The sequence below is a fragment of the Chionomys nivalis genome, chromosome 23 (assembly GCF_950005125.1).
Source record: "Chionomys nivalis chromosome 23, mChiNiv1.1, whole genome shotgun sequence".
NCBI lineage: Eukaryota > Metazoa > Chordata > Mammalia > Rodentia > Cricetidae > Chionomys > Chionomys nivalis.
Genome location: NC_080108.1, coordinates 6,870,155 through 6,896,560, shown reverse-complemented (window position 1 = coordinate 6,896,560; position 26,406 = coordinate 6,870,155). Strand labels below are relative to the sequence as shown.

The 26,406-nt window shown below is 38.1% G+C and overlaps 1 protein-coding gene across 5 annotated transcripts in view; it reads right to left on the bottom strand.

Annotated features, from left to right (window-relative positions):
* Positions 1–26,406, bottom strand: part of Dlg2 (discs large MAGUK scaffold protein 2) — a 1,644,347-nt gene that overhangs the window by 1,364,251 nt on the left and 253,690 nt on the right. For all 5 annotated transcript variants that reach the window (XM_057756268.1, XM_057756265.1, XM_057756266.1 and 2 more), the window contains exon 4: positions 11,625–11,720. In XM_057756268.1, coding sequence (XP_057612251.1) covers positions 11,625–11,720 — 96 coding nt within the window. The remainder of the gene's footprint in view (positions 1–11,624; positions 11,721–26,406) is intronic.

Genomic DNA, 26,406 nt, shown 5'->3' with positions numbered 1-26,406 from the left:
CATTGAAATCACTTACAAACATCTGATCATGTGATTCTTTCCAAATTAGTTCTTTCAGGTAGGTTATCTCAGAATCATCTCCTTGATGTTATCATTTACTAGAAACATTGAACATTAAACTTGCATTCTCAACCATTTCAACTATAGAGTTCAGTAGTCTGGCATTCACAGAATTGTACAAAAGAACTCTATGACTTTATATCTTTAAAAAACTGAAACTCTCTCTCCATAAAAAACTAAGTTTTGAAGAGCAGTCCAAATTCTCTGCCCTGCAGGAAGTCCAAGGTCCTCCCACTTCTATCTAGGTCCAGAGGGAGAGGGGAGTGGGGGGAGGGGGCGATGTGTGGGAGGAGGGGGAGGGAAATGGAAAACGGGGAGGAGGCGGAAATTTTAATTAAAAAAGAATAAAATAAAGAAAAAAAATAGTCTACAAGAGCTAGTTCCAGGACAGGAACCAAAAAAGCTACGGAGAAACCCTGTCTCGAAAAATCCAAAAGAATTTAAAAAAAAAAAAAAAACTTGAAAAAAAAACTAAGTTTTTTTCCTCAGTCATTTCCTTAGCAATAGACAATCTACCCACCACCTTTTCTTTCTAGGATTTTGAGTACTTAACATGTCTTATGTAAGGAGAATTAGAGGGTAGTTGTCTTTTGTGGCTAGATTATTCTGATTGGCACAATGTCCTCAAGCTGCAGTCACATTTCTTCAACGTGACGAGAATTCCTTCTTTGGATTATCATGTGTCAGCAATGCATTTCATTATATTTGTTTTAGTCAGGGTTACAATTGCTGTGACAAAACATCATAACCATAGAGCTCATTGGGGAGAAAAGGGTTAATTTGAGCCGGGGCGATGGTGGTGCACGCCTTTAATCCCAGCACTCGGGAGGCAGAGGCAGGCGGATCTCTATGAGTTCGAGACCAGCCTGGTCTACAAGAGCTAGTTCCAGGACAGGAACCAAAGTCACAGAGAAACCCTGTCTTGAAAAACCAAAAAAAAAAAAAAAAAGGGGGGGGGGCTAATTTGATTTACATTCCCACAGTATTGTTCATCATTGGAAATCAGGACAGAAACTGAAAAATGGCAGGAACATGGAGGTAGGAGATGTTGCAAAGGTCATGGAGGGGGGTTGCCTACTGGCTTGTTCTTCATGGCTTGCTCAGCCTGCTTTCTTATAGAACCCAGGATTACCCGCCTAGTGATGGTTCCACTCACAAGGGGCTGGGACCCTGATATTAATCGCTAACCACTTACCAGAGGCATTTTCTCAACTGAATTTCCCTCTCTAGTTGTATATCAAGCTGATGGAAGACTAGACAGCACAATACATTCATACATACATATGTCATGCTTTGATTTTATTAACCCCTCTGTTTTCCTCTCTCATCTTTTTCTTTCCTACATCTCTACTTCCACATTCCTGAGTTCCACTTGGTTTTCATGTCCTCTCCTTCTCGACACACACTCCCTAATTTCCAGACAAGAGAAAACAAGGCCTCTGTATCCATGAGTCTGATTATAATTCTTTAAATGACAATCTCCAATTCTATCTATTTTTGTGCAAAGACATGATTTCATTTTCTTTATGGCTAAATAAAACTCAGTTATGTATATATTCCACATTTAATTTATAGATTCATCTGCTGATAAACACATAGGCTAATTCTACAGCTTGGCCTTGGATACAGTGCTGAGATATGCATAGACATGCAGGTATTTCTCTAATGAACTTTAAATCTCTGAAGAAAGAAATTGAAGAAAACACCAGAAAGTGGAAAGATCTCCCGTGCTCTTGGGTAGGCAGAATTAACCTAGTAAAAATGGCAATCTTAGCAAAAGCAATCTACAGATTCAATGCAATGCCCATCAGAATCCCAGCACAGACCTCGAAAGAATGATACTAAACTTCATATGAAAAAGCAAAAAACCCAGGATAACCAAAACAATCCTATATAATAAAAGAACTTCTGAAGGCATCACAATCCCTGACTTCAAACTCTACTACAGAGCTACAGTACTGAAAACAACCTGGTACTGGCATAAGAACAGACAGGAGGACCAATGGAACAGAATAAAAGACCCAAACATTAATCCACACATCTTCAAACACCTGATCTTTGACAAAGAAGCAAAAAATATATATCAAATGGAAAAAAGAAAGCATATTTAACAAATGGTGCTGGCATAACTGGATATCAAGTACACTTGAACACACTGGCACAGAAGACCACTTCCAAAATATAACCCTAGTAGCATAGACACTGACAGAAACAATTAATAAATGGGACCTCCTGAAATTGAAAAGCTTCTGCAAAGCAAAGGACATGGTCAACAAGACAAAATGACAGCCTACAGAATGGGAGGTGACTGATTCTGTCAACAATGTTCACAGTAAAGCATACATTGATTCCTACAGTCTATGGATAATATATGTTCATTGCTGTACCCATGGTAACATGTTACTATTTATTTCTTAGCCTTAGCCATTCTGATTGGGTTGAGATGAAATCTCAACAGAGATTTTTCTATTATCTATTTATTTATTTATTATGTGCATGGATGAGAGATTTTCTTGCATGAATGTCTAGTACTGCATACCACATGTATGCCTGGTGCCAATAAAGGCAAGAAGAGGTATCAGATCCCTGGTAACTGGAGCTACAGATGGTTAGGAATCATAAGGTGGGTGCTGGAAATTGAACTGGGTCCTCTTTGAAAAAAAGCCTGTGTTCTTAACTGTTGAGCTATCTACCTAGCCCCATCAATAGAGTCTTGATTTTCATTCATTCCCTTATAGCTAAAGACATTGAACGCTGTTTGATGTAATGGTCCATTGGAGACTTATTGGAGACGCTGTTAAGCTAATTTGCCCAGTTATTGTCTAGATTATTTGCTCAGTCATTTAATGTTTTTAAGATTTTACATATTCTGCCTATTAATCCCTTGTTGAATGTACGCCATCGCCTGTCTCTAGAAATTGTTCGCTTTGCTGTATGGTTGTTTATTTCATCTAATCCCATTTGTGAATTAAAGTAAGAACTTTAATTGCCTGAGCTACTGCAGTTAGAAAGGAGTTCCCTGTGCCGTCACACTGAGTTGTGTTTCCTGTCATTTCCTCTATTACTTTTAAAGTTTAAAGTCTTAAATTAAGGTGTTTGATCCATTTGGAGCTCATTTCTGTACAGGGTGTGAGACCAAGATCTATACTTTAGGTGTGCACAGGTAGATGTTTAGTTTTCTGGCAATTTACTTTAGTTTTTTACTTCTTAAAGAGGCATTATCGCTTGGTGTGTGTTTCTGGCTCTGTTGTCAAGAATCAAATGACTTCAGCTGTGTTGGCTTATTCCTAGGTTTTATTTGTATTTATTTATTTATTTTTATTCTGTTTACTGGTCTACATATCTGGTTTTTGTGTCTTTGACATGCTAGTTTTATTACCATGGTCCTCTGGAATAATTTGAAGTCAGGTTTTGTTATATCTCCAGCAACATTCTTTCTATTTTGGATTGCTTTGGTTTGGATTGCTTTGGCCACTGCCTGGTGTTTTAATTGAAATTTTAGGACTGCTTTTTCTATTTCTGTGAAGAATATCATTCGAATTTTGCTGAACATTTTATTGGTTCTGTAGAATGCTTTTGGTCACAAAGCCATTTTAGAAATATTATATAGTCCCGATCTGTCCTAGTTTTTTTTTTTTTTCTTTTTCCTATAGTTGTGATAAACACGGTGACCAAAAAGCAGCTCCAGGAATAAATAACAGGTATTTGGCTTACACTTCTGATCAAAGTCCATTATCAAGAGAAACTGGAGCAGGGGCTCAGATAAGGAAGCCAGAGATGTTGGCAGAGGCTGCTCATTCATTCCCAGCCGCTCAGACCCGAAATAATCACACAGACTGTATTAATTAAAACATTGCTTGGCCAATCACTTAAGCATCTTGCTAGCTAGATTGTAAATCTTTAATTAACCCATTTCCATTATTTTATATTTTGTCATGAGGCTTGTGTTTTACCAGTAAGGTGCCAGCATGCCTGTCTTCTGCAGCAGCTACATGGCATCCCACTGACTCCGCCTACTTTCTCCCAGCATTCAGTTTAGTTTTCCCACCTAGCTCTATTCTGCCCTATCACAGGCCAAAAGAGCTTCTTTATTCATTAACCACTAAAAGCAACACAAATACAGAAGCACTTCTCACACCATAAAGAGAGTAATCAAAGTAGATACCATGGAATAAAGCTGCTTACTGGCATGATACGCATGGCTTGCTCAGCCTGCTCTCTTACGCAGTCCAGGACCACTTGCCCAGGAGTACCACACCATTAGTGGGCTAGGCCATCCCATATCATAATTAATCAGGAAAATAACACCACAGATTACCTACAGGCCAGGAAACACCTATACCCCCACTGAGGTTCCTTCTTAACAGATGACTCTAGTTTGTGCAAAGCTGACAAAAACTAGCCTGTATCGCTTCTTCAACTTCTTCAGTATGTTATGATTTTAAGTAAATCATTGTTTAAAATAGATGTTTGATTTATACCATTACTTTTTTGAGACCATTGTAATTATTTTCCTGAAATTCCCAATTAGTTATTATTGCTATAAAAAAAAGTTACTGAATTATAAATGTGATTTTTCTCTACTGATAAATTATGGAAAGAGTTTATTAAATTTAAGAGATTTCTGATGAATTTTCTGGTTATATATATATATATATATATATATATAGTATCATGTCACCTACAAATTTATATTTTCCTTCCATTTTTCTATTCCTCTTAGTTCTTCTTGCTCTATTGTTCTGGTAACATTTCTATTCTATATTTAATAATATTGGTGAAAGTGAACATGCTTGCCTCATTTCTGATTTTAGTGGAAATTGTCTTGTTTCCTCCATATTAGCTATTGTTTTATCATATATCCTCTGTTATATTATGACATGACTTTCTATTCCTAGTTTCTTCAAGGCTTTTATCATAAAGAGATATTGAATTCTGTGAAAGGGATTTTCTGCATCCACTGAAATCCCAGGATTTATGTTCTCCATACTATTGTTCTGTACTACATTGATTAGTTTGTGGATATCAAACCATCCTTGAATTCATGGTTTGAAAACCACTTCATCATAGAGTATTATCTTTTAAATGTGCTGTTGAATTTTGTTGAGAATAGTCTTACAAAAAATTTTTACATCTACTACATTCAACAAGAAAATTGATCTTGTTTTTTACTTTTTTTTTTTCTTGTTACAGTTGATGCATTCTCTTCCACTTGAATATTAGCTTAATAGACTAACTCTTGAAGCATTCCTTCTTTTTTTTTTTACTTTTTAAGGGAATTAGACCAGAGTGAGTATTCCACTGACTTTATATGTGTATATTAGATATTCTCAATGACACTTATTTTAAATGAGAAGGTCATAAAATGCTAAATAGCTCAAAAATGTTGTAAAGCAGCAACACATTTAAAAACATGAGACCTCTGAATTTAAAATATTATTGAACAAAAAAACCCCAAAAATATTGAGCTTTGGTGAACCAAATTTCATAAAAACAAACACTACTGGATATAAACATACAGATAGGTTTAAGTACAAAAATAATAGAACATTGAAATACCCTATTATGATTGATAGGTATGCCATGCAAGCAAAATTGACAAAAAAAAATCTGCCCTTAGATCATAGACACATCAGATATCTAAAATATATTCCATATCACAGTGGTAGAATATACTTTCTTCTTAGTAGCCTATGGAACTTCTCCAAAGTTCAATACACAGATGTTGATAAATACTGAATAAATTATGTAGGAGGAAAAAACTTCTCATAATCAAATAATGAAAATACAACATAGTATAACCAGTGGGGATACTGAATGTTGTTCTATGGGGACAGTTTATAGCTATATATGTCTACATTACAAAATCAGTGAGATCTCAAATATTATTGTATCTTATGAGATTAGAAAAAAACACAAGAGCTAGCCAAAGAGATAAATGCATATAATTGTGTAACCTATCAAAATTTGATGAAGAGAATATAAATCACATAAAGAGGTGTAAAATTAAAAATAACTTTGAAACAATAAGTCTCTCACAAAGGTAACCCAAAGAGTCAAAGTATTTGCTGTTTAATTCTATGAGACCTGTAAGAGAAAACAAACACCAATATTTCTCAAAGTATTATTTGTTACCTCTGAATTTTATTAGACAATTTGTGACTGTATGATGTATCAACTAGTGAGAACAGGGTAGTAAGTGACCTAATATTTTTGTATTGAGACCTATCTTTCTCTATGTGTGTCCAGTAGTTTTTGTTTTATGAAACTGAGTTCCCCAACATTAAATCAATTTTCAAATCAAGAAGTAGCATGTCTCCAAATATGGTCTTTTTTTTGCAGGATTTCTTGATCTACATAGTGTTTTTAAAGCACCACTATTAAAATAGGGATCATTGATAGCATCTAATATACACATATAAAATTCAACAGGACATGCTGTTCCCATTCCTTAAAGCAAACAAGCATAAAACTTTTCCCATGTCACAACTGTACTAAAAAAAGAAGTTTTCCTTTAACCAAAAGGCATAGCTATTTAATAGCGTGAAAATATATATTGTAGTCAGAATACATATATTTATATAAGGAGAACATGAATGAAAAATTTCCCCCACGGGCTCGTTTATTTGAACTTTGTCCCCAGTGAGAGGTGCTGTTAGCAGAATTTCTGTAGCCTGTAAAGACATGCCATAGGAAGAGTGTTACTGGTAGTGAGCTCTGGGGGTTTATGGCTCACCCCTATTTCCTGTTCTCTCTTTTTCTCTCTGTTTTCTGTGCATTGATAAAAATGCAACCATCCAGCTGCCAGCTCCTGCCATCATAAAATGCCTTCCCTGCCATTGTGGACTTGACCTGGAAATGTAAGTCAAAATAAACTTTTCTATAAGTTATTTTGATCACAGTGCTCTATCACAGCAACATAAAAATAACTAATACAGAAGCTGGTACCAAATACGTAAGGCTATTGCTGAGAAGAACATGACCATATAATTATTTGGAGGAATTAGAGAAATTTGGAACTTTGGACTAGAAAAACTGCTGAATGCTATAGTCAGAGCTTAATGGGCCATTCTAGTAGTATTCTGGAAGTCAGTAGTCTGAGAGTCGTGTATACAGTGTAGGTAAGGCTCATGAGGTTTCGGAGAGGAAACAGGACTATCAGCAACTGGACAAATGCTATTACTGTAAAATTGCAATTGGACAAATGCTATTACTGTAATATTTTGGCAAAGGATCTTGCTGTATTTTGCCCTGTCCTAAGATTTGCCTAATTTGATTAATTTCAGAAGTCATGAACTAATTTTGTTGGTGGAGGAAATTTCAAGACAGCATAACATTGAATCTGTGGCATGGCTACTACATATTGATCCTAAATAGGTCTACAAAAAAACAAAAAACAAAGCATAAACCATGGGGAAGAATAAATTTTTAAAAAATGACATTTGGAGATGAAAAGAGCATTAGAACATTTCATGTTACAGACAAGTCATATAAAAAGATTAGGATGTTAATGAGAAGCCTTCTATGCTCATTGCAATGGGAAGAATGGCCTGAGGGAAAGACCCTACCCAGCTAACTTTCCAACCACTAGGAGGAGAAAGCCTACAAAGTTCCCTGATCCTAAAAAGGAATTGCTTCCACATACAAAAACTGCTGCCAAAGGAACAAGCGTTGTCTTTCATTTGGTACTAGCTTTGGAGGTATGAAAGACGCAAGACTAAGGGAGTTGTGGATTATTGAGCCCAGACAATAGGTGGAAGTGTCAGAGTCCCTACAAGCAGGGTCTGGAAGGTTACAGCATGAAGAAGCTGCTTACCCTAAGAAGTAAGATGAAACCTGGGTTACCATAGATGCTAGAGATTCCATAGCCAAGTGACATCTGCCAAAAAAGATCTGAATACAGGAAATGGAACCCACCTAAGAAAGAGATGTATGTATTATAGGCAGCAAAGCTGGGAGAGTAGAGTCTTCTAAACCTTTAAAACTGAAGTTCCAGACAGCCGAAATGGAGATACAGGATTTGGTTGGTGATTTTTCCTGTTGCTGTTGGATTTCTGCTTTGTTTTGGTCCAATCATTCCTTGTTTTGCCAACATCCACCCTTTCTAGAATGGAAATGTGTATTCTGTGCCGTTGTATATAATTCGTTGTTGTTTATTTTGTTGGTATGTTTTTAATTTTACAGGGGGTATAGCAGACTTTAGATATTTGAATAGTATTGAGACTAACAGTTTATAGGAATTTTTGAAGTTAGGAGATAGCTATAGGTCTAGGAGGGCCAGGGAACCAAAATATAATGGTTGAAATGAGAAATGTCTTCTATATCCGAATACTCGGTCTCCAGCTGGTGGCATTTTGGAAGAAGTTAATGGTCCCTTTAGGAGGGAGACCCTTGCTGGAAGTAGGAAATCAGCTGGGGTAGACCTTAAGGATATATAGCTTTACTGCATATTTTGTCCTCCTTTTGTCTCCTCTATATGGAAAAAGATATGGTCAGTGGGTTTCCTGATCCTGTCACAATGGTATACCTTCCCAGCCAACATAAACTCTCTCTCTCTGGAACCATGAGACAAAATGAACTCTTTTCGCTCTGATTTTCTGTTGGCCATGCTATTGTATCACAGCAACAGAAAAATAATACAAGCAGCTATGAAATCCTCTAAACTAATTCAATATTCTGTCACCGCACATTCATTGTGGTATTTGTAAGGTATCCATTGATGCCTTTATCGCCACAGACAATAGAATTAGTGATTAAAAATATTAAAACAAAACAATTTTAGGAAGCATTTAATTGTATCTCTGAAATTATGAAATATCCAGAACTTTTAGCTACTTGATATAAGTACTTGACAAAGTATTGCAGTATACACACAATAGGTCATTTCTCAACTTACAAATAAAGAGATACATCATTTAGTCTGCTTGAAGTAATATAACTACTTTTAACAAAGACAGAATGAAAATCCTACCAGATTCGGATGGCCAACCTCTTGATCGTGTGACATGACTTTGTCATCTATAAAATTTATGCTTCAGAACAATGCAACTGAGTTACCAAAAGAAAATAATTCATGTTTTAAGTTAGTTTATTATTTTATGTTAGGTTATATTTATAGCCATGCTAGGGCAAATGAAATCCACATGTCCAAAGTTGGATACACCAGCCAATAAGTAGTAATCTTCTTTTCTCTCATACTGTCCTTTAGATAATTTGGATACTACAGTTAATTTTCCATAATTATGCATACCTTCTCTCAGGCATTTCATTGTACTACCCTTTATTACTTCAAATTTAAGATATTGTGATTAAACTTACTGTTTATCCATCTGTCAACTGTCATTTTTAATATCTCTGCTATTGGCCGTAATCACCTCTTAATTTATTTAGTCTTCAATAGCTGCCCATTCTTTGAGTGTGTGAGTGTGTGTGTGTGTGTGTGTGTGTGTGTGTGCGTCCCTTTCCCCAGGAGTTGATTAAACATCCCCAAATTTTCTCACCAGAACTCTGGAATATTAAATATCTAAACTTTATCTTTTACTTAGCAGATTTATTTAAACACAGAACATACCCCTTCAAAATGTTCCCAATTATTTTAAATTGCTCAAAGAACATGGAGAAATGAAATTAAAATAAAGAAAAGAAACATATTAAGAAGTGAAATGCTTCTCTATCAATAGAATCCTAAAGTTCTTAATGATGCCTTTTACTTTACTATTCAAATTTTAATAGAAATATCACGTCAAGAATATGTCAAACATGCGATTCATTTTAACAGCATTGTAAACTTACTGTTCGTTAGGCAGTAATAAATATGTTGATATTCAGTATCTTATTAAAAACTTTAAGTTCTTCTGTAAAGAAAAGAAACTGATGGGTAGAAGTTTAAGTAGCAGGCTAGATGCTTCGCTATGATAGAAGCATGAGGGCTTCTCAATTATGTGTCCAGAATGTATTTAATTCATCTTCCTGACAAACGGGAACATTTGTTTCCCACTTAAGCTTGATGATTTCATCTTCAGGAAGGAAAAACACAAATATCTTTGGAAATAGCCAGGAAGTCCAAAAGTTTGTTTTCTTTCTTTTTAATTTTTAAAATATTTGTTTTAGAATTTCATACACGTATGGTATTGACATCATTTCCAGTTCTCCCAAGTTGCTCCCAATCACTCTCAAATTCAAAGTCGTTTCTTCCAAAATTGTTATTATGTGCACACACGTGAGTGTACATGTAGGCAGAGACTGTTCTTTCATTTCCCAGCTGCGTAGACCCGAATAATCACACAAAAACTATGTTAATCACAGCACCGTTTAACCTATTAGCTTAGGTTTCTTATTAACTAACTCTTACATCTTAAATTTACCCATGTTTACTATTTTATATTTTACCATGAGGCTCATAGTTTGTTACCTCTTGCTTCTTAGGCGGCTACATAGTGTCAGACTCCTTTGGTAGCTACATGGTGTCTCCCTGACTCTGCCTACTCTCTCTATGTATCTCTTCCAGCCTGGATTTATTCTGCCCTGCTATAGGCCAAAGCAGCTTCTTTATCAACCAATGGTAATAAAACATATTCATAGCATACAGAGGAAAATCCCACATCGTGTGTGTGTGTGTGTGTGTGTGTGTATAAACACCTACTGAGTTCATCTAGTGTTCCTTGTATGTACTTAAGTTTAGGGCTGACCACTTGAAATTGGATACACTGTTTAATCCCTGGAGAAAACTGATTCTCCCTCTCTCAGCAGACATTGAGTAGGGGTGGGGCCTTGTGAAATTTACCCCATATACATTGTATTATATTGTAATAGCAATGAGTGTAGCCATTTGTGGACATTAGGTTCTAAAGGAGAACCTACTATTCAATTTTCCTAAACAAAGTTTCCAACTATATTTTAAATATTTAATCTTATACATACAAACAAGTGCCGATCTTACTCTTCCAGGCAGAAGTTACCTTTATCAGCAGATAGAAGCTACTACAGAGACCCACAGCTGCTTGAAGTGCAGAGGATAAGGGATGACCAATCCCAATTAGTACATATTCAGTGCCTAAGATGCAAGGCCCATCACAAAGAAGGAGGAAGGAAAGATCCAGAAGACTGTGGCACATACTGTTGAAAGTGCCTTAGAGACCAAAGTTTACTGCTTAAAGATGCGAGAGTGCTTTGTGGACAGCCACACCCCATTTCATCTTCAAAGAGCAGCGCCATCACCACCAGACGGCTTCCTTTCCTGAACGCACAATTAGTCTACTATGAATTTTTAAAAGATGGTTAAATGAAAATCTACATGTGAAATGATCTCTATTTCAATGATACAAATGTTTGTGTCATCCCAGAGACTTAAATCCACAGCAGCAAAACACAGATCTCCAGAGTGAAACCTGTAACTACTCAAAATGACACACATTCAGTGCTGTTCAGCCAAGACACGGGCCAGACAAAAGCTTGAGATGATGCTATCCATTCTCTTCTATTGGAACCCTGCCGAGTAATGGCATCTCTGGAAAATGGGGCACACGGAATGTGCTAAGCATAGCAACAAAGATGACAACACTTACACATGCCTTTTCTTCATGTTCATTCTCAAAACACTGGTTTTCTTTATTTTGCTCAACACATGAAATATTTTCCTTTGGTCCTCCGCAATCTGTAAGCTGAAAATAAAATTAAAAGTTTAAAGATGAATACTCATGAATGCAATGTAAACTAAATGTTTTTCAAGTTTTTATCATGTATCTTAAAATACCCAAGACCTGAATAAAGGTTATTAGCTGTTGCTTATGTCAATTTTAGAATATGGATGTACTACTTAACCCATTTTTATATTCTTCCCGAGGAGAAGACACAAAATGGGACACACTTGAGTTTTTAAATTCCAAAGCAGTCCCACCAGGGAATGTTGAAATTGGACTGGTCCCAAGTAAACTGCTGACCTAGTAAAGGCTGAGTGAGTATGGTTATTAAGATACAGACAGAAAAGTTGACTTCATCTTATATCTGTTTTCCAGAACCTTTACTGTATGAAGAAGCCATGAATCTGAGAAAGGACCTCGGAAGAATTAGAGGAAGGAGAGGTAGGGGTAGAAATGATGTAAACATTGTACTCAAAATGCATAAAATTATTAACAAAATATTAGGCTCAATGAAATGATGATACTTAGGAGATCCTTCCTCAGTCTCGGGAAGGATGGGGAGCAGAGATGGTGGTGAGTGAGGGCAGCATGGAGACGATGACTATGTCCAAAATACACTGCATGAAATTCTCAATGAGCTAACGCAAGGCTATTTTAAAGGTAAGTATATGTTCCTCGAGATCATGGCACAGGAATAGCCATGCCATGCTGTGCCAGAAGACCATGCTTTGTAGCTCTTTTCATGGACCTCTCATGGCACACAGCCACTTACCTGTCTTCAGGACAGTTCACACTGCCAGGACTTCATATGACAGATTCATACAGCAGATGCATTTCAGCAGGTAAATTGATACATTTCTTTAAGGAATCTCATACACACATACATTCCAAAATTAATCGGTATCTTGATTCCAGTAAGTCTCAGCATTTAATGGGCACATTCTTATGACTTATATAGTCGGGTTGGCAGTCCCAACTTGTTTGTATAGTACATGGCCCAGAAGAGGGGTGCCTTTACATGCTACTCTGCAGATGGCCAGTTTAATGGCAATAATAATTGTAGGGGATTTTAGGTGGGTCACTTACACTAGAGACTTTCTTTTCACTGAAAGCGCCACCATGGCCCTCAACAGTGAAAGCAAATGTGTCTTGCTTGTAGTTACAGAGCTAACTTGTTCTCCCCACTTCATCAATTCCTCTCTCTAATTTTTCACTGACTTCAGATTTAAGAATGACCAAGTTCAGCCCAAGCCTGCAGGAGTATGTTGAATGTCTCAACAGGTAAGCATGCTCGCTGTCAAGCCCGACAACCCGAGCTCCATCCTTGGGTTCTATGCGGTGGAAGGAGAGAACTGACTTCTACAGGTATCCTCTGGCTTTCACAAGCATACGGTGTAATGCCTGTGTACATGTGCACACACACACACACACACACACTAAATATATAAATAAATAAATCCTCTTGTTTTATTATTTGAGAATTCACACATGGGTATAATGTTTTAATCAATTCCACTCCCCTATATCCTCCCTTTCAATTCCTCTCTCATGCCTTTAACCACTATTCCCTCCTTTTCATGTATTTTTTTTTCTTTAACCCACATGAAGAATCCACTTCATGCTGTCAGCATGGCCATGAGGGACATCTACTGGATCATGGGTAGCTTTTCAGGGACCTCATGCTTAAAGAAAACTGACTCCCTCTCCCGGAAGCCCTCAATTGCCACTAGTGCCTGAGGTGGGAGTGAGACTTTGTGCCCATCTCCCTTCGTGCCCATCTCCCTTCACCATGCTAGGATTTGAGATGGCTTTATCTTGCATAGGTCATGTGCATGCCGTCATAATCACTGTGAGCTAATTTATCAAATGCTCTGCTGTGTCCTCAATACTTTATTTCACCACAGTCAACTACAGTCAACTACCACTTCCGGCTCTTACACTTTTTACATCCACTCTTCTGTAATGACCACCGAGCCTTGGAAAATGAGTTGTGAGGTAGACGCCTCATGTAGGCATGAGCACTCTGAAATCTCTTGTTCTCTGCATGTTCACTAATTGAGGGGCTTCTTAAATACCATCTGAGTACAATAAGTTATTAGAAATTGATTTAATATTATATTTATTTAGCAGAATAATAGCACTCGGATTTCTGCTATAGCCTATGTTCTTGGACTCAGGAACAGTGCCAGGCATGAGTTCCAACCTGTAGAGTAGGCCTTAAATTGAATCAGACACTAGTTGGCTGCTCTCATAACATTCCTGACATTACTGAAGCTGTGGCCATATCTTGTCAAACCGGTCATTACCATCACTTGTAGGTTTCATGACGGGTAAAACTGAAGTCCGCTTTTCCCCCCAACAGCATGTGCGCCACCCTCCAGAACTATGACAGTTAGCCAGTGGGGATGACATTCCAGGTCAGTAGCAAACTGATTTCCTTATGACCTCTGATTCAAGCATTGTTGTCTGATGCCCAAGCACCATTAATGAGAACCCACATGGTAGGAAAAGAAAACCCACTCTACTCCCACAAGTTGTCAAACATGTGCCCTCTCATGTACAAAAGCACACAAATCATGTTTAAAAGCCTGAGAGATTGACACTAAATTTTTCCCACTCCCAACAGGCACAAGAAGAACACATACTCATCGAAATATACTAAAGAATTTCAGAAAGAAGAGGGCCTCATAGCTCTACTGGATATCCACACGCAAAGCTTAGACGTTGTGAGGCAGGGCATTTGAGGTACTTATGACACATGCTAATTTCCAAGCTCCTGATCTGCATGCTGAAATGTTAAGCTATTGCAGGTGCAGGTGTGGACAGGTTTGGGAGTAAGGAGTGGTTCCTTAGCAAGAGCGAGGAAAGCACTCTACCCGGCAGGTGCAGTCAGCTCACTTATATGTGTTTCTATGGTGAAGAAACCCAAATCCCATGCTCAGATGTTTGGAGCTGCTGAGCTAACTTGGGTGCTCTTACTGTTTATGTGAAATTCTTGAAGGTTCAAGTGCTCACAACAAGGAGTAAAGGTCTCAAAAGGTCACCGTTTCTGGCTGAGCCGTGCACTAGACCCGACACAAAGCCACTTGGGCTACGTAAGTATAATCAAGCAGGAGCGTAACAGGAACCAGTCCTGCCACAAAGCAGGAGACTCGCCAGCAGAGGAAGGTTGTTCATTCACCTCATTTTGCATGATAAAGTTCCCTGTGCTTAACCCACAGACGGAATATAGCGCTCAGACCCTTGGCCCAGTTCTGCTTCCTTCGGTTTTTTTCTGTCTGTAAGTCCAGACCCTCTGTTCATCCTGCCAGAGCATTTCCCTTCTCTCCAGGTGAAATGCAGACCACTACATGCACAGCCAACAAAGACCCACTGGATTTTACATAAATTCTGTTGAAATTTTGTTCTTTGACAGTGAGTTTACATTTGAAAACCGCATGTGAACTAACATGAAAAGTACCAAAAATAATGCAATACTTGGCTCCTACAGGCATGGGAAGCTAATCTGTGAACTCTGCCTTCGCCACTGAACACTGCCTTTCATTACTGACTACTGATTAGGAAGCTCATCAAAGACCCCCCGCCCTCATCCTCACGATTTGCACTAACGCTAGCTTTCAAAGTCTTTATGCCCCTCCACTTTCTCGGTCACGTCACATCATTAACTCCTTCTGGAAGACCCTTTGCTCAGAAGCATCTCTAGTTCTTTCAACCCAGTATCTCAAGCTGTTCCTTTTAGCTAGTGATTGACTTAATTTATTTGACTATACACTATTAATACAGACATCCGTTACATAATAAGACATGTGTGTGCCAACTTTGAGCTGATTCATAATATAAATAATGTGGGAAAACAGTTGCAAGGAAATAGTTTGTAAAGATTTTATTTTTATTTTTATGCATTGGGGACATAGGGGAGTGTCCAAGTGAGTGCAGTATCCACAGGGGACAGAAGAGGGCATCAGACTCCCCGGAGCTAGAGGACAACATAGGGAAAAAGAACAGAGCTTGGGTCCTCAATGAGAACACTACAAGCTCTTAACTACTGAGTGAGCCATCTCTCCAGCTAGAAAGAAACACTATATACATACATACAGAAAGATAGATAGGTAGAGATAGACAATGGATAGATAGATAGATGATAGATAGATAGATAGATAGATAGATAGATGATAGATAGATAGATAGATAGATAGATAGATAGATAGATAGATAGATAGATGATAGAAAGAATAGAAGACATCAGGAACTGATATTTTTAAGTCAATCTACATTGTAGCTTTGAAAGAAGTCTGGAAATAAGCGTCCTAGCTGTAGAAACATAGGGATCTCATCAGTACAAAAGAGAATACAGAGTCAGGAACTCTAGCACCACCCCCTAGAGAGTGCCACCTACAGCCCACTTCTTCACGTTACATCTGAGGCCAGTTAACAGCAAGAGAGCTTGTCCACACTTCCTAGAGCTTCACTGCAGAACCTAGACCAGAAATCAGTTCCTCTGCTTCAGATAAAGAAACAAAAGCTTACTGAGGTCAAATTACTTACCCCCAAAAGGCAAGAACGATTCTAATTTGGATTAATTCAATTCTAAAACTCATCCTTTTTCAAAAGTGTAATCAAACAGATAATTCTTCAGTTATTCAAGGAAACATTATTTGATAATGAATCTATGAATATGATGGGAGAGTGTTCCTCAATGATATAAAATTATTGAATGTAATCCAAGAACTTTTATCTAGAACTCCCCACTTTTAGCCACAATAATGAAAAAAAAAAATCTCTTCTTTCATGCATGTTTGTCTTATTACTTGAAATTAGGTTTTAAAATTACCGAAACATAGAAATTACTCCTTCAAGAATTTCCCCTGTGATCTCCTTCTATTTCCCTTAATCTTCTGTGGCTTCCTCTCTGGAAGGCTTGACACCTGGACAGAGCAGGCGCCCCATCACAGGGCTGTAGCTCTTTTTAAATGTAACTTTGTTTCTGTCTCTTTACTCTTTTTACAACTGCAAAGCAGACACAGTACTCAAACATTAGCAAGAACCGGATGCCTGCATTCAAATGCGTTCTGGTATTGCGAATGTCTCTGCTTAAACACATTTTATATGAGAATATACTCCCTTCTTCCATAAAAGGGGGATCCTATGCTGGGGTGGTCAGTGCTGACCTACCATAGATAAGAGCAGATTACAAATATCCTATTCATTTCATATATTGAACCAGGTTCGCTCCCAGAAATTTATAGCCTAACTTGAACATTACAAGATGTCAGGTTTCTGGGACAACTTCCAGAAAATGCCTCTGCACTTCCATATCCATGTTTCACATTTCCAACATTCAAGTAAGGTGATAGATAGCATAGGAGTCTGCATTTGCATGGCTGCCTCAACTCTTTGATGTGGAGAAGGGAACAAAGAAGAAGAAAATACACATGCATCTAATAAATTAAAGATTAACTGTAGCCCATTCCTTGATGCATACTTCTAGTTTCCTGGGTGAAGGAATCAATGTTTATAATCTCTATGATACCCTGAACAGACTAATTCTGGATACTCTATGCTATCTCAATCCATCCAGCAGAAATATTTTTTAAGCGAGCCTAAGTTCTGATTTTGAGAGCCTATTTTAATATGGAGTTTAGTGTGATTAACCTATCCATAGTTGAGAAACGAAGTAAGTGATTGACAGTCTCTAAAATGAAACCCAAAGCACCTTGTTCTCTTTACCTTGAAACACTGTCCTCATAATCTAAAATTGTTCAAGTGACCCACGGAGGGAAAGGAATGCAATGGCAAGCATACTCTTTATTCAGGCTGCCACGTGTCAAATGCCAAAAGTTTACCAAAGCAGTTAATTGTTTCACAATGGAGCCACTTACGAAATAATTTTTTATTTAATACACACAAGCTGTTTCTAAAGCACTGAACAGCTTTAGCAATGTATCAGTTTTCTGATGATTGTCTGCCTTTGTGGTGTGTGTGTGTGTGTTTGTGTGTGTGTGTGTGAGAGAGAGAGAGAGAGAGAGAGAGAGAGAGAGAGAGAGAGAGAGAGAGGTGGGGGAGACTGCAAGAAGGCTGGTAGGCAGGAGGGAGGCTGACTTGCTGACTTACAGGCACAGCAGGCATGTGTGAACACACATATGCAGCTATTATGTTTAGCGTTAAATTGCTCCTTGACAGCATATTCAGAAATTGGAGGAGTGGGGAAATAGGAGGTTAAGAAGCAGCAGCCGCATTAAGGAAATTACTGGCAAAGTAAAATCCTGATGATTAAAAATAAAAAAGAAAGCAAAAGGGTCGGAAGACACAAAAGACACTTCAAAGCAAGTGCATCAAGTTACCATGGCAACCAGAGGATGTGGGTTGAAATTTATATGGCTCCATTGTTCCAGCAGAGAGGTTCTAAAAGACACCCTAGTGACCTCACAAAGTCATGCATCTTCCCCCACGCTCTGGCTTGCTATTGGAGAGTGCTTTAGGCATTGAGAAGGAACGGGATCACAGCAACGCTGTCACTTCCAGTCTCCCTATTCTCTCAAGTGAAGACTCTTGTCACCTCAATATAGAGCACAACATTCATTTCTGGAGCCAGTCATGACCCAGCCTATCAGCATATCAGGGCACTCGTATGCACAGGTGGCTGAGGACAGCAAGCATTCGCCTCACTGCCCTCAGTCTATGATTCAGTGTGCCCAGAGTCAGTTCTGAGCACTCGTGTGTTCTGAAATCCTCCGTTTTCCTGCTGGAACAGAAGTCTGCCTTGGTTACCAGATGACTTAGTTACGATCCTAAAATGCTGGATGGCCATTCAATGCCATCGTCAACCTTAACAGTCCGTATTAATGACAAACATTTGTTGGAAATATTTTCCATTCATTATGTCTTGTAATAATTAACAAACAGCAAATTGGTCATTATCTGTAGTTGTTTGATGTGCTTTGATTACTGCTACTTGTGTATGAAAACTGAGGCTTAGAAAGGTAAAAGATTATTTTTCCCCAATTATTTTTTTAAGAAAACAAATTTGGCTCCAGTTCTGACCACAAAGACTCTGACAGGAAGATTATTTTAGTCCATGAAATTTTGGCTGTGATGAGGTCAATGTTCTAATACAAAAACTCTCCGAAGGTCAAGGTAACCCCAAATATAATGGTTTTCTACTGCTTTACTGAGTTGACAGATGAAGTGATGAGAGATGGACAAAGTAGACACGCTCCTCATAAAGCAGCTGCCCTAGAGCGAGCCTCGTAGCACCAGTTAGAACTCCCCCACTCCTTGCCCTTTCTCATTGACCTTTGACAGAAGGAAATGTAGAAAGGGGAAGTAAGGAAGATGCGCGTTCAGCATCTTACATGCTGAGCATGGTCAGAGCCTTTTGAATACTTATATCTAATTGTATTACTTACTTTTCTTGTTACTATGAGAAAATACTGGGAAAATCAACTTTAGATAAAGGGTTTCTGTAGGCTTACAATCTGAAGGTACAGTGCCTTACAGCAGGGCAGCCAGGGCAGCAGGAGCTGGAGGAGCGGCTCTGGTTGCCAACCTCACTCAGGAAGCAGAGCGACAAATGCTGGTACTTAGTTCACTTTCTCCTTAATATGTAGACCAGAATTCAGCTGGTGGAATGGTACATCTAATATGGAAGGTATATTATCCCACCTCACAAACCTAATCTAGAAAATGCTTCACAGACATGTCCAGAAATATACTTTCCATGATGATTCTAAACCATGTCAAGTTGACAGTCAAGATTAACTATATTAATGTGTGTATATGTAAATACACACATATATTTACATATCTTACTAAAAAAATCAATAAGTCAATTATTTTTATTCCTATTTCCCATAGCTATTCAGCCAAAAATGAGCAGATAAATAATTTCCATGGGTTGCACAGGTAATCATTATCAGAGTTTCAACAACTATCTTAGCCACAGTCTTATAGTTTTTCCCCTTATACCTTGCATGTTCCTCAACAAAGCTTACAATACTATTTTTATGTGATACGATTTATTGATATTAAAGTACCACCAAGGACAATAAAAGCAGAAAGAAACAGTAATAATCGACTGATATGGGATTTCCCTCTGTATGCTGTGATTACCGATAAAGAATAAAGAAACTGTCTTGGGCCTGTGCAGGAAATAGAGGAAGGCGGGGAAAGCTAGGCTGAGTGTGGGGAGAAAGAGGAAAGAGTTAAGGAGACGCCATGCAGTCCCACTGGAGACAGATGCTGGAACTTTAGCTGGTAAGCCAGTCATGTAGCAATAAACAAATTAATAGAAATGTGTCAAATTAATATGTAAGAGTTAGCCAATAAGAAGCTAGACCTAATGGGCCAAGCAGTGATTTAATTACTACAGTTTCTTGTTATTATTTCAGTTCTGGGTGGCCAGGATGAACAAGCAGCCTCCTCCAACAATTGACTACACAGACACAAATTTATCAATAGGCTTGTATTGCCCCATGATCTAATTCTCCTCCTCAAGATCAATCTTGAAAGCAATTCCTTCAGTCCCCTCCCCGGGAACAGAGAAGCACAGAGTGGAGATTTTTGACCAAAACTTTCCCTCATCATAATAAATAAGCACCAGGCTTTTAAAGAATCAACATGGTTTATAAGAGAGCCAGTAATGACAACTTTTGATGTATTTCCTGACATCCCTAATTCATTTCCTGGTTGCAGTCACGCTTGGAGACTCATCTACAATACACACCATGCTTTTTCCTTATTTGGTAAAGATTGGTTCCTCTCTTCTGAATGGAACTAGATTTTACGTGTCACACGGACATTACACTATTCAGGCATAAATCAATGCACATAATTAAATCTTTAATACAAATTTGAATTCTAATTTAGGCCACTATTTTCTTCATTACACTTCTGCAATATAAGCTTCTTTAGAGAAAAATAAAAGCAAATCACCAGTTTCAAGTAGAACAAAATGTGAATAGAATAAATTTAACAACTATACTGTGCTATCCTAGCAACCAAAGTTTTTTTAAAAAAAGATGTGATAAAAAATGACACAAGAGAACAAATGCATCAAGTTGTTATAGCAACTGGGAAATGTGGGTTGAGATTTATGTATGTAGAATCCAGGGGAATATTCTAAGCAACTAAAATAAACATTTGCTTATTAAAACCGTCCCCAAATAGTACTTATCTATAAGCATTAAAGTGTTTTCATTCTTTTGTCTGCGTTTTCTTTCATTTCCAATGGCTGGCTTTAAATGGAGAGCATTTGTATTTTCCGTCCAGCTCACTTTTGGCAACAGATGCACTGTGATGCAATGTGTTCTGCAGAAAAACCAATTTCAAAACAGCATCTTCGGTCATGTTTTGGTTCCTTTCACTCCTTTCGTCGTCTGTGTTGGAAATGCCTATTTTCTCCGCTTCTGTTCCTTCTTCACTTAATGCACCTAATTCGCTGTGATCTCTTTACCTGGCACCAGGGTCTTTCTCTGAAGCAGGGCGTGGGCTGCTGAGTTCTGCCATAAGTGTTAATGTGAAGGAAGGCTTCTGATGCCGTGTTCAATATACTGCTAGCGGCACAGGTTGTCCTAGACTGGATTTTCTAGTGTAATCTGTAATTCTAAACACCATCTTGCCTCAGACTTATGTAGAACATTTCACTGTGAAAGCAGAAAAGATTAGAATCCTTCATGACCCCGAGTGTTTTCCACTGCCATGCACGCTGTCCTCTTTGTCCAGTTGGTACTTATCCTCTGAGATGTGTCTGAGGTGGGGTGTCCATACATTTTCTGACTTAAGCTCATTGCCCCCACCTTTGTCACTGTAATACATTCATGAACTTACAGATCAAGCCCAGCACACCTTTACCACAAATGACATAGTTAACACCATGATAGCAGCTATGGTTTATTAAAGGTTATATATGTATGTGTGCCTTTGCTAGATACTCTTCAAATATTAGTTCATTTCCTCTTCACTCAAATACTTATAAGGTGGACATTGGTGCCACCACTCCCCCATTTTGTTGAGGAAAACTGAGTCCCTGTGTTTAAGTCTCGTGATTTAACACAGCTACAAAGCAAGTTTCAGAAGAGAGATGTGAATCTCTGTCATTAAAATATCCAGGTCAATGACCTTTTATACTTAATTAAGTTCTGAAAAATCTTCTGTGATTTGTCCCCTTACCAGAAAGTGAACATTTTGAAAACTTCTGTATGTCTACTTTGCAAATCATTGGACACACATCTGCTCTCTCTTGTCCTTTGCAATGACAAACAGAAACATATGTGCCGCCGGGCGATGGTGGCGCACGCCTTTAATCCCAGCACTCGGGAGGCAGAGGCAGGCGGATCTCTGTGAGTTCGAGACCAGCCTGGTCTACAGAGCTAGTTCCAGGACAGGCTCCAAAACCACAGAGAAACCCTGTCTCGAAAAACCAAAAAAAAAAAAAGAAAGAAACATATGTGCCATAACTGCCAATAATCAATTGAATTTCAGGAGCTTAGTTATTATACTAAAGGAAAACAGGAACAAGTTGAATTAGCTTAATCATACATTGAGCTTAAATGTTGCTAAATAATATGTCTACGTGTAATCGGGATTAAAGGAATTGAGATATTTTGTATCTCATGTGTGTGAGAACTCAGGCCTGTAGCCACTAGCTAACATAGTGAGCAGCGCGTGCTTGAGCCCTGTGGGGTTAAGTAGATATTCGGAGAATGACTGGTAAAAAAAAGAATTGAATTGTTGAAATGGAGATTTGCACTTGTAAAAGGACAAACATAGCATTATAGAAACCCTGAAAGATTGCATATGGAGGAGATCAAAGTGTCTGCTTCAAAAAAGAGCATCCAGAGGGCTGCACTCATTCTCTGAGAGTTCCAGAAAGTTATCGCATTCTGGCCAACCGTGGAGAACAGCCTTCTCAGATATACAAGTTGGCACTAGAATTTATTTCCTTTTTCAACCATTATTTTCCCTGGCTTGCATTAAAAATCACACTACATTATCTATTTCTCTCTTTTTTTACTTACATGTACATGTGTGAGGCATGGGGATACCTTTGCAGATTGCAGGGCAGCAGATTCCCTGGAGCTAGAGTTATAGGTAGGTGCTGAAAACCCAACTGCTGTCTTCTAGAAGATTTTCAAACACTCTCGACAGCTGAGCCACCTCTCCAACCCCTGTACTTCACTGCTAAAGTTCCTTTAGATCACTTTAAGTAGCAACTATTGACACTAGATTAAATAAATGCATTTTTGTATTTGAAGTACTGGAAATGAAACCCAGGATCCTAAATGCATGCTAAGCACATGCATTCTTTGACTAAGCTACATCTCCAGAATATACATTTGTAGTGATATTTTGTTTGTTTTTTAACAAGTAAAGTTTGCCCTAAAATCAGAGTGCAGAGTTAAGCCACTAGCAGTCAGGGAGGGTGGCACACACCTTTAATCCCAGGACTCGGGGGACAGAGGCAGACGGATCTCTGTTAGTTCAAGGCTACCCTGAGCTACACAAGACTGATTCTTTCTAAAACAGAAACAGAGGTCACATGTGATCCCAGCACTTGGGATCACATACCTTTAATCCTAACACTAGGAAGGTGGAGACTGGAGTGATATGGCTGGATGGAGAGAGGAATAAAAGGAGGAAGAAGACAGGAACAAAGGGTAGTCTGAAGTTTGGTGCAGACAGTTTCCGTCTGACGATCGCCCCTGCAGTCAGAGGACAAAATCTGAGGAGACAGTGTGAGGGCAGGATTCTCCCATCAGTCTGAGTACTGGTAGAGGTGAAAGGTCTCTCTAGTGACTGACCACACTGTTTGTCTGATCCTTCAGCTTTCACCCCCCTAATATCTGACTCTGGGTTTTATTTATTAAGACCAATTAGAATTCATGTTACACACATTTTTAAGTTATGCAAAGTTAAGTCAAAACAAATTTACAACCATAAATTATATCTCAAAGTAGCCCTCATTTTATAACATCTGCATATTAAAATATGATATCTTAAACTCTTTATACAACATTGAATATTATCAGTACAAATAACACTTTTCTAAAACTCAATTACATAACAGATAAACTAAACATTATAGTATCTGTTACAATCTCAAAAAACACAGACACAGAACCCAATAGAATAGAGCACGCAGCCCAGGAAGGAATCACAAAAATTTGGAGTCAATGATTTTCCGTGGGGGAACCAAGAACACGTGTTGGGGGTTAAAGGCTTTGTAAAATAGATGGTAATGGAAACTTGATACCCGCATGCAAAAGAATGAAACTAGATTCCTGTCACTTACCACTAACAAGAGCCCAAATTGTATTGGAGACTAATATGTAAGGCTCCAAACTATGAAATTAGTAGAAGAAAACAGAGGAAACCCTTGAGGACATGGGCATTGTCCTCAGAAATATTTTAGATAAGACACTGATCATACATGCCACAAACACAAAAACTTAAAAGTTGATCTACATAAGGCTAGAAAGCTTTTCCTTGGGAAATCATACAACAAACAGAGTGAAAAGAAAACCCAAGGAATAAAAAAATTATTTCATACTAATGATAAAGAATTCTGACAACTTACCAGGAAAAGGTACAAAATATTCAAATGACTTAGGCAATATGTCTCAAAAGCATGCACCCAAGAACCCTTTTTAACTGTACGCCATCAGTCAGCATTCTGGGAAATGCACATGAAAATCACCAGATATCCGAGGAAGAATGACTATTGTTTTAAAAAATTAAAATAACCACTTTTGGCAAGATTGTAATGAAAGGGAAGTCTTACATATAGTGTGAACATAATTAGTTTAGCCATTCTAGAAAACATTGTAGGAGCTCATCAATAACAAATATAAATACAAATAGTCCTTAGTGTGCTTGTGCTCTGGGGTTTGATCCCCAACATCACGAAAGAACAAGGAGAGGGTAGAGGGGGGAGAAAAAGAAAAAGTGGAGAAGGAAGAAGAAAGGGAGGAGAAAGTGGAGGAGGAAGGGGAGGGGGGGAAGAAGGGGAGAGGAAGGGGAGCGGGGAAAGAAGGGGAAGGCAAAAGGGAGAGGGATGAGACAGGAAGGCAGGGAGGAGGAAAGAAAGAGAGTAAGGAAGGAGAAGAAGGAAGAGACCTTATGATTCCACAATGCCCCTGAATACATATACAAAGGACAGGAAAGTAGCCTGCTGATGATAAATATGTATATACATGTATATACATATATCTGAATAAGGTGTAGATATATATGATGTTTATTATAATACTATTCAAAATAGTCAAGATATGAAATAACCCTAAGTATCCAGTAGAAAAATGCATGGATACATAAAATATAACATATATGCACATAAAATAGTCGTTAACCAGCAAAAATAATGTAATATCATCCAGTCATTTGGAACATCAGGTTAAGCCTGGAAGACAGTATATAAAGAGAAATAAGCCAGATATAGAGAGTCAAATGGTACATGTTCTCATTCATATGGAGACACTAGAAAGATTGGTTTCATAAAAGTAAGGAATAGACCAGTAGTTTCCAAAGATTTGTAAGCACAATGCGGAGGGCAAGATAGAGAAACTTGGTTAACTGGCACCAAAGCAGAGTTAGACAGGACGGTTTGAAGTTCTAGTGCTCTACATCCCAGTAGGGTGGGTTTCTCTTTTAAAAATTAATGATAGAGTCAAAATAGCTACCAGAGAAGATTTTTTTTTTTTTTTTTTGGTTTTTCGAGACAGGGTTTCTCTGTGGTTTTGAAGCCTGTCCTGGAACTAGCTCTTGTAGACCAGGCTGGTCTTGAACTCACAGAGATCCGCCTGCCTCTGCCTCCCAAGTGCTGGGATTAAAGGCGTGCGCCACCATCGCCCGGCCAGAGAAGATTTTGAATGCTACCAATGCAAAAAAATCATAGATAAGGTGCTAGATATACTAATTATCATGATTTGATTTACCGTGCCAAGGTAATTATACCCATGAATATTTATAAGTGGGCTAATAGCACAACAGTCTATATACAGCAGGAAAAATGTTCACCAGCTTGACCTCAGGTATTGGGATGAATAACAGGAATATATAAAGAACTACAAAAATTAAACAACAAAAATAACCCACATCAAAATTATCAGTCAATAAATGAGTTAAAATTAATAGACAGTTATCAAAATAAATAAAACAGAAATGGCCATTGAATACGTTTTAAGTGTTCAACAACCTTACGTCAGGGAAATGCAAATTAAAACTTTGAGATTCTATTCAATCGGAATGGCTGTGATTGAGAAAAAAGCTAAGAAATGCTTACTGAGGATGTGGGCAAAGAGGAAGTCTTATCTACTGCTTGAAAGAGCATAAAATAGTAAAACCACGATGGAAATCAATATGAAGGCTTCTGAAAAATGAAAAACAAAGTACTCTATGACTCAATTATACGACTGCTGGCCATTTGCACAAAGGACTCCATATCTGTCCATGAGGTACTGGCATATTCATGTGTATGACTGGGTTATTCACAAAAGCAATGAAAATGGAACCAGTGACACTGTCCCTAAGCAGATGAATGGATAATGAAAATGTGGTTAGTACACAAAACAATGTGGTTAGTACACAAAACAATGTGGTTAGTACACAAAACAATCAAATTTTAGTCAGCTATAAAAATACGCCACCATGATGTATGAAAGAAAAATAGGTTTATCTGGAAAGTATTACATTAAGGAAGGTGACCTAGCCT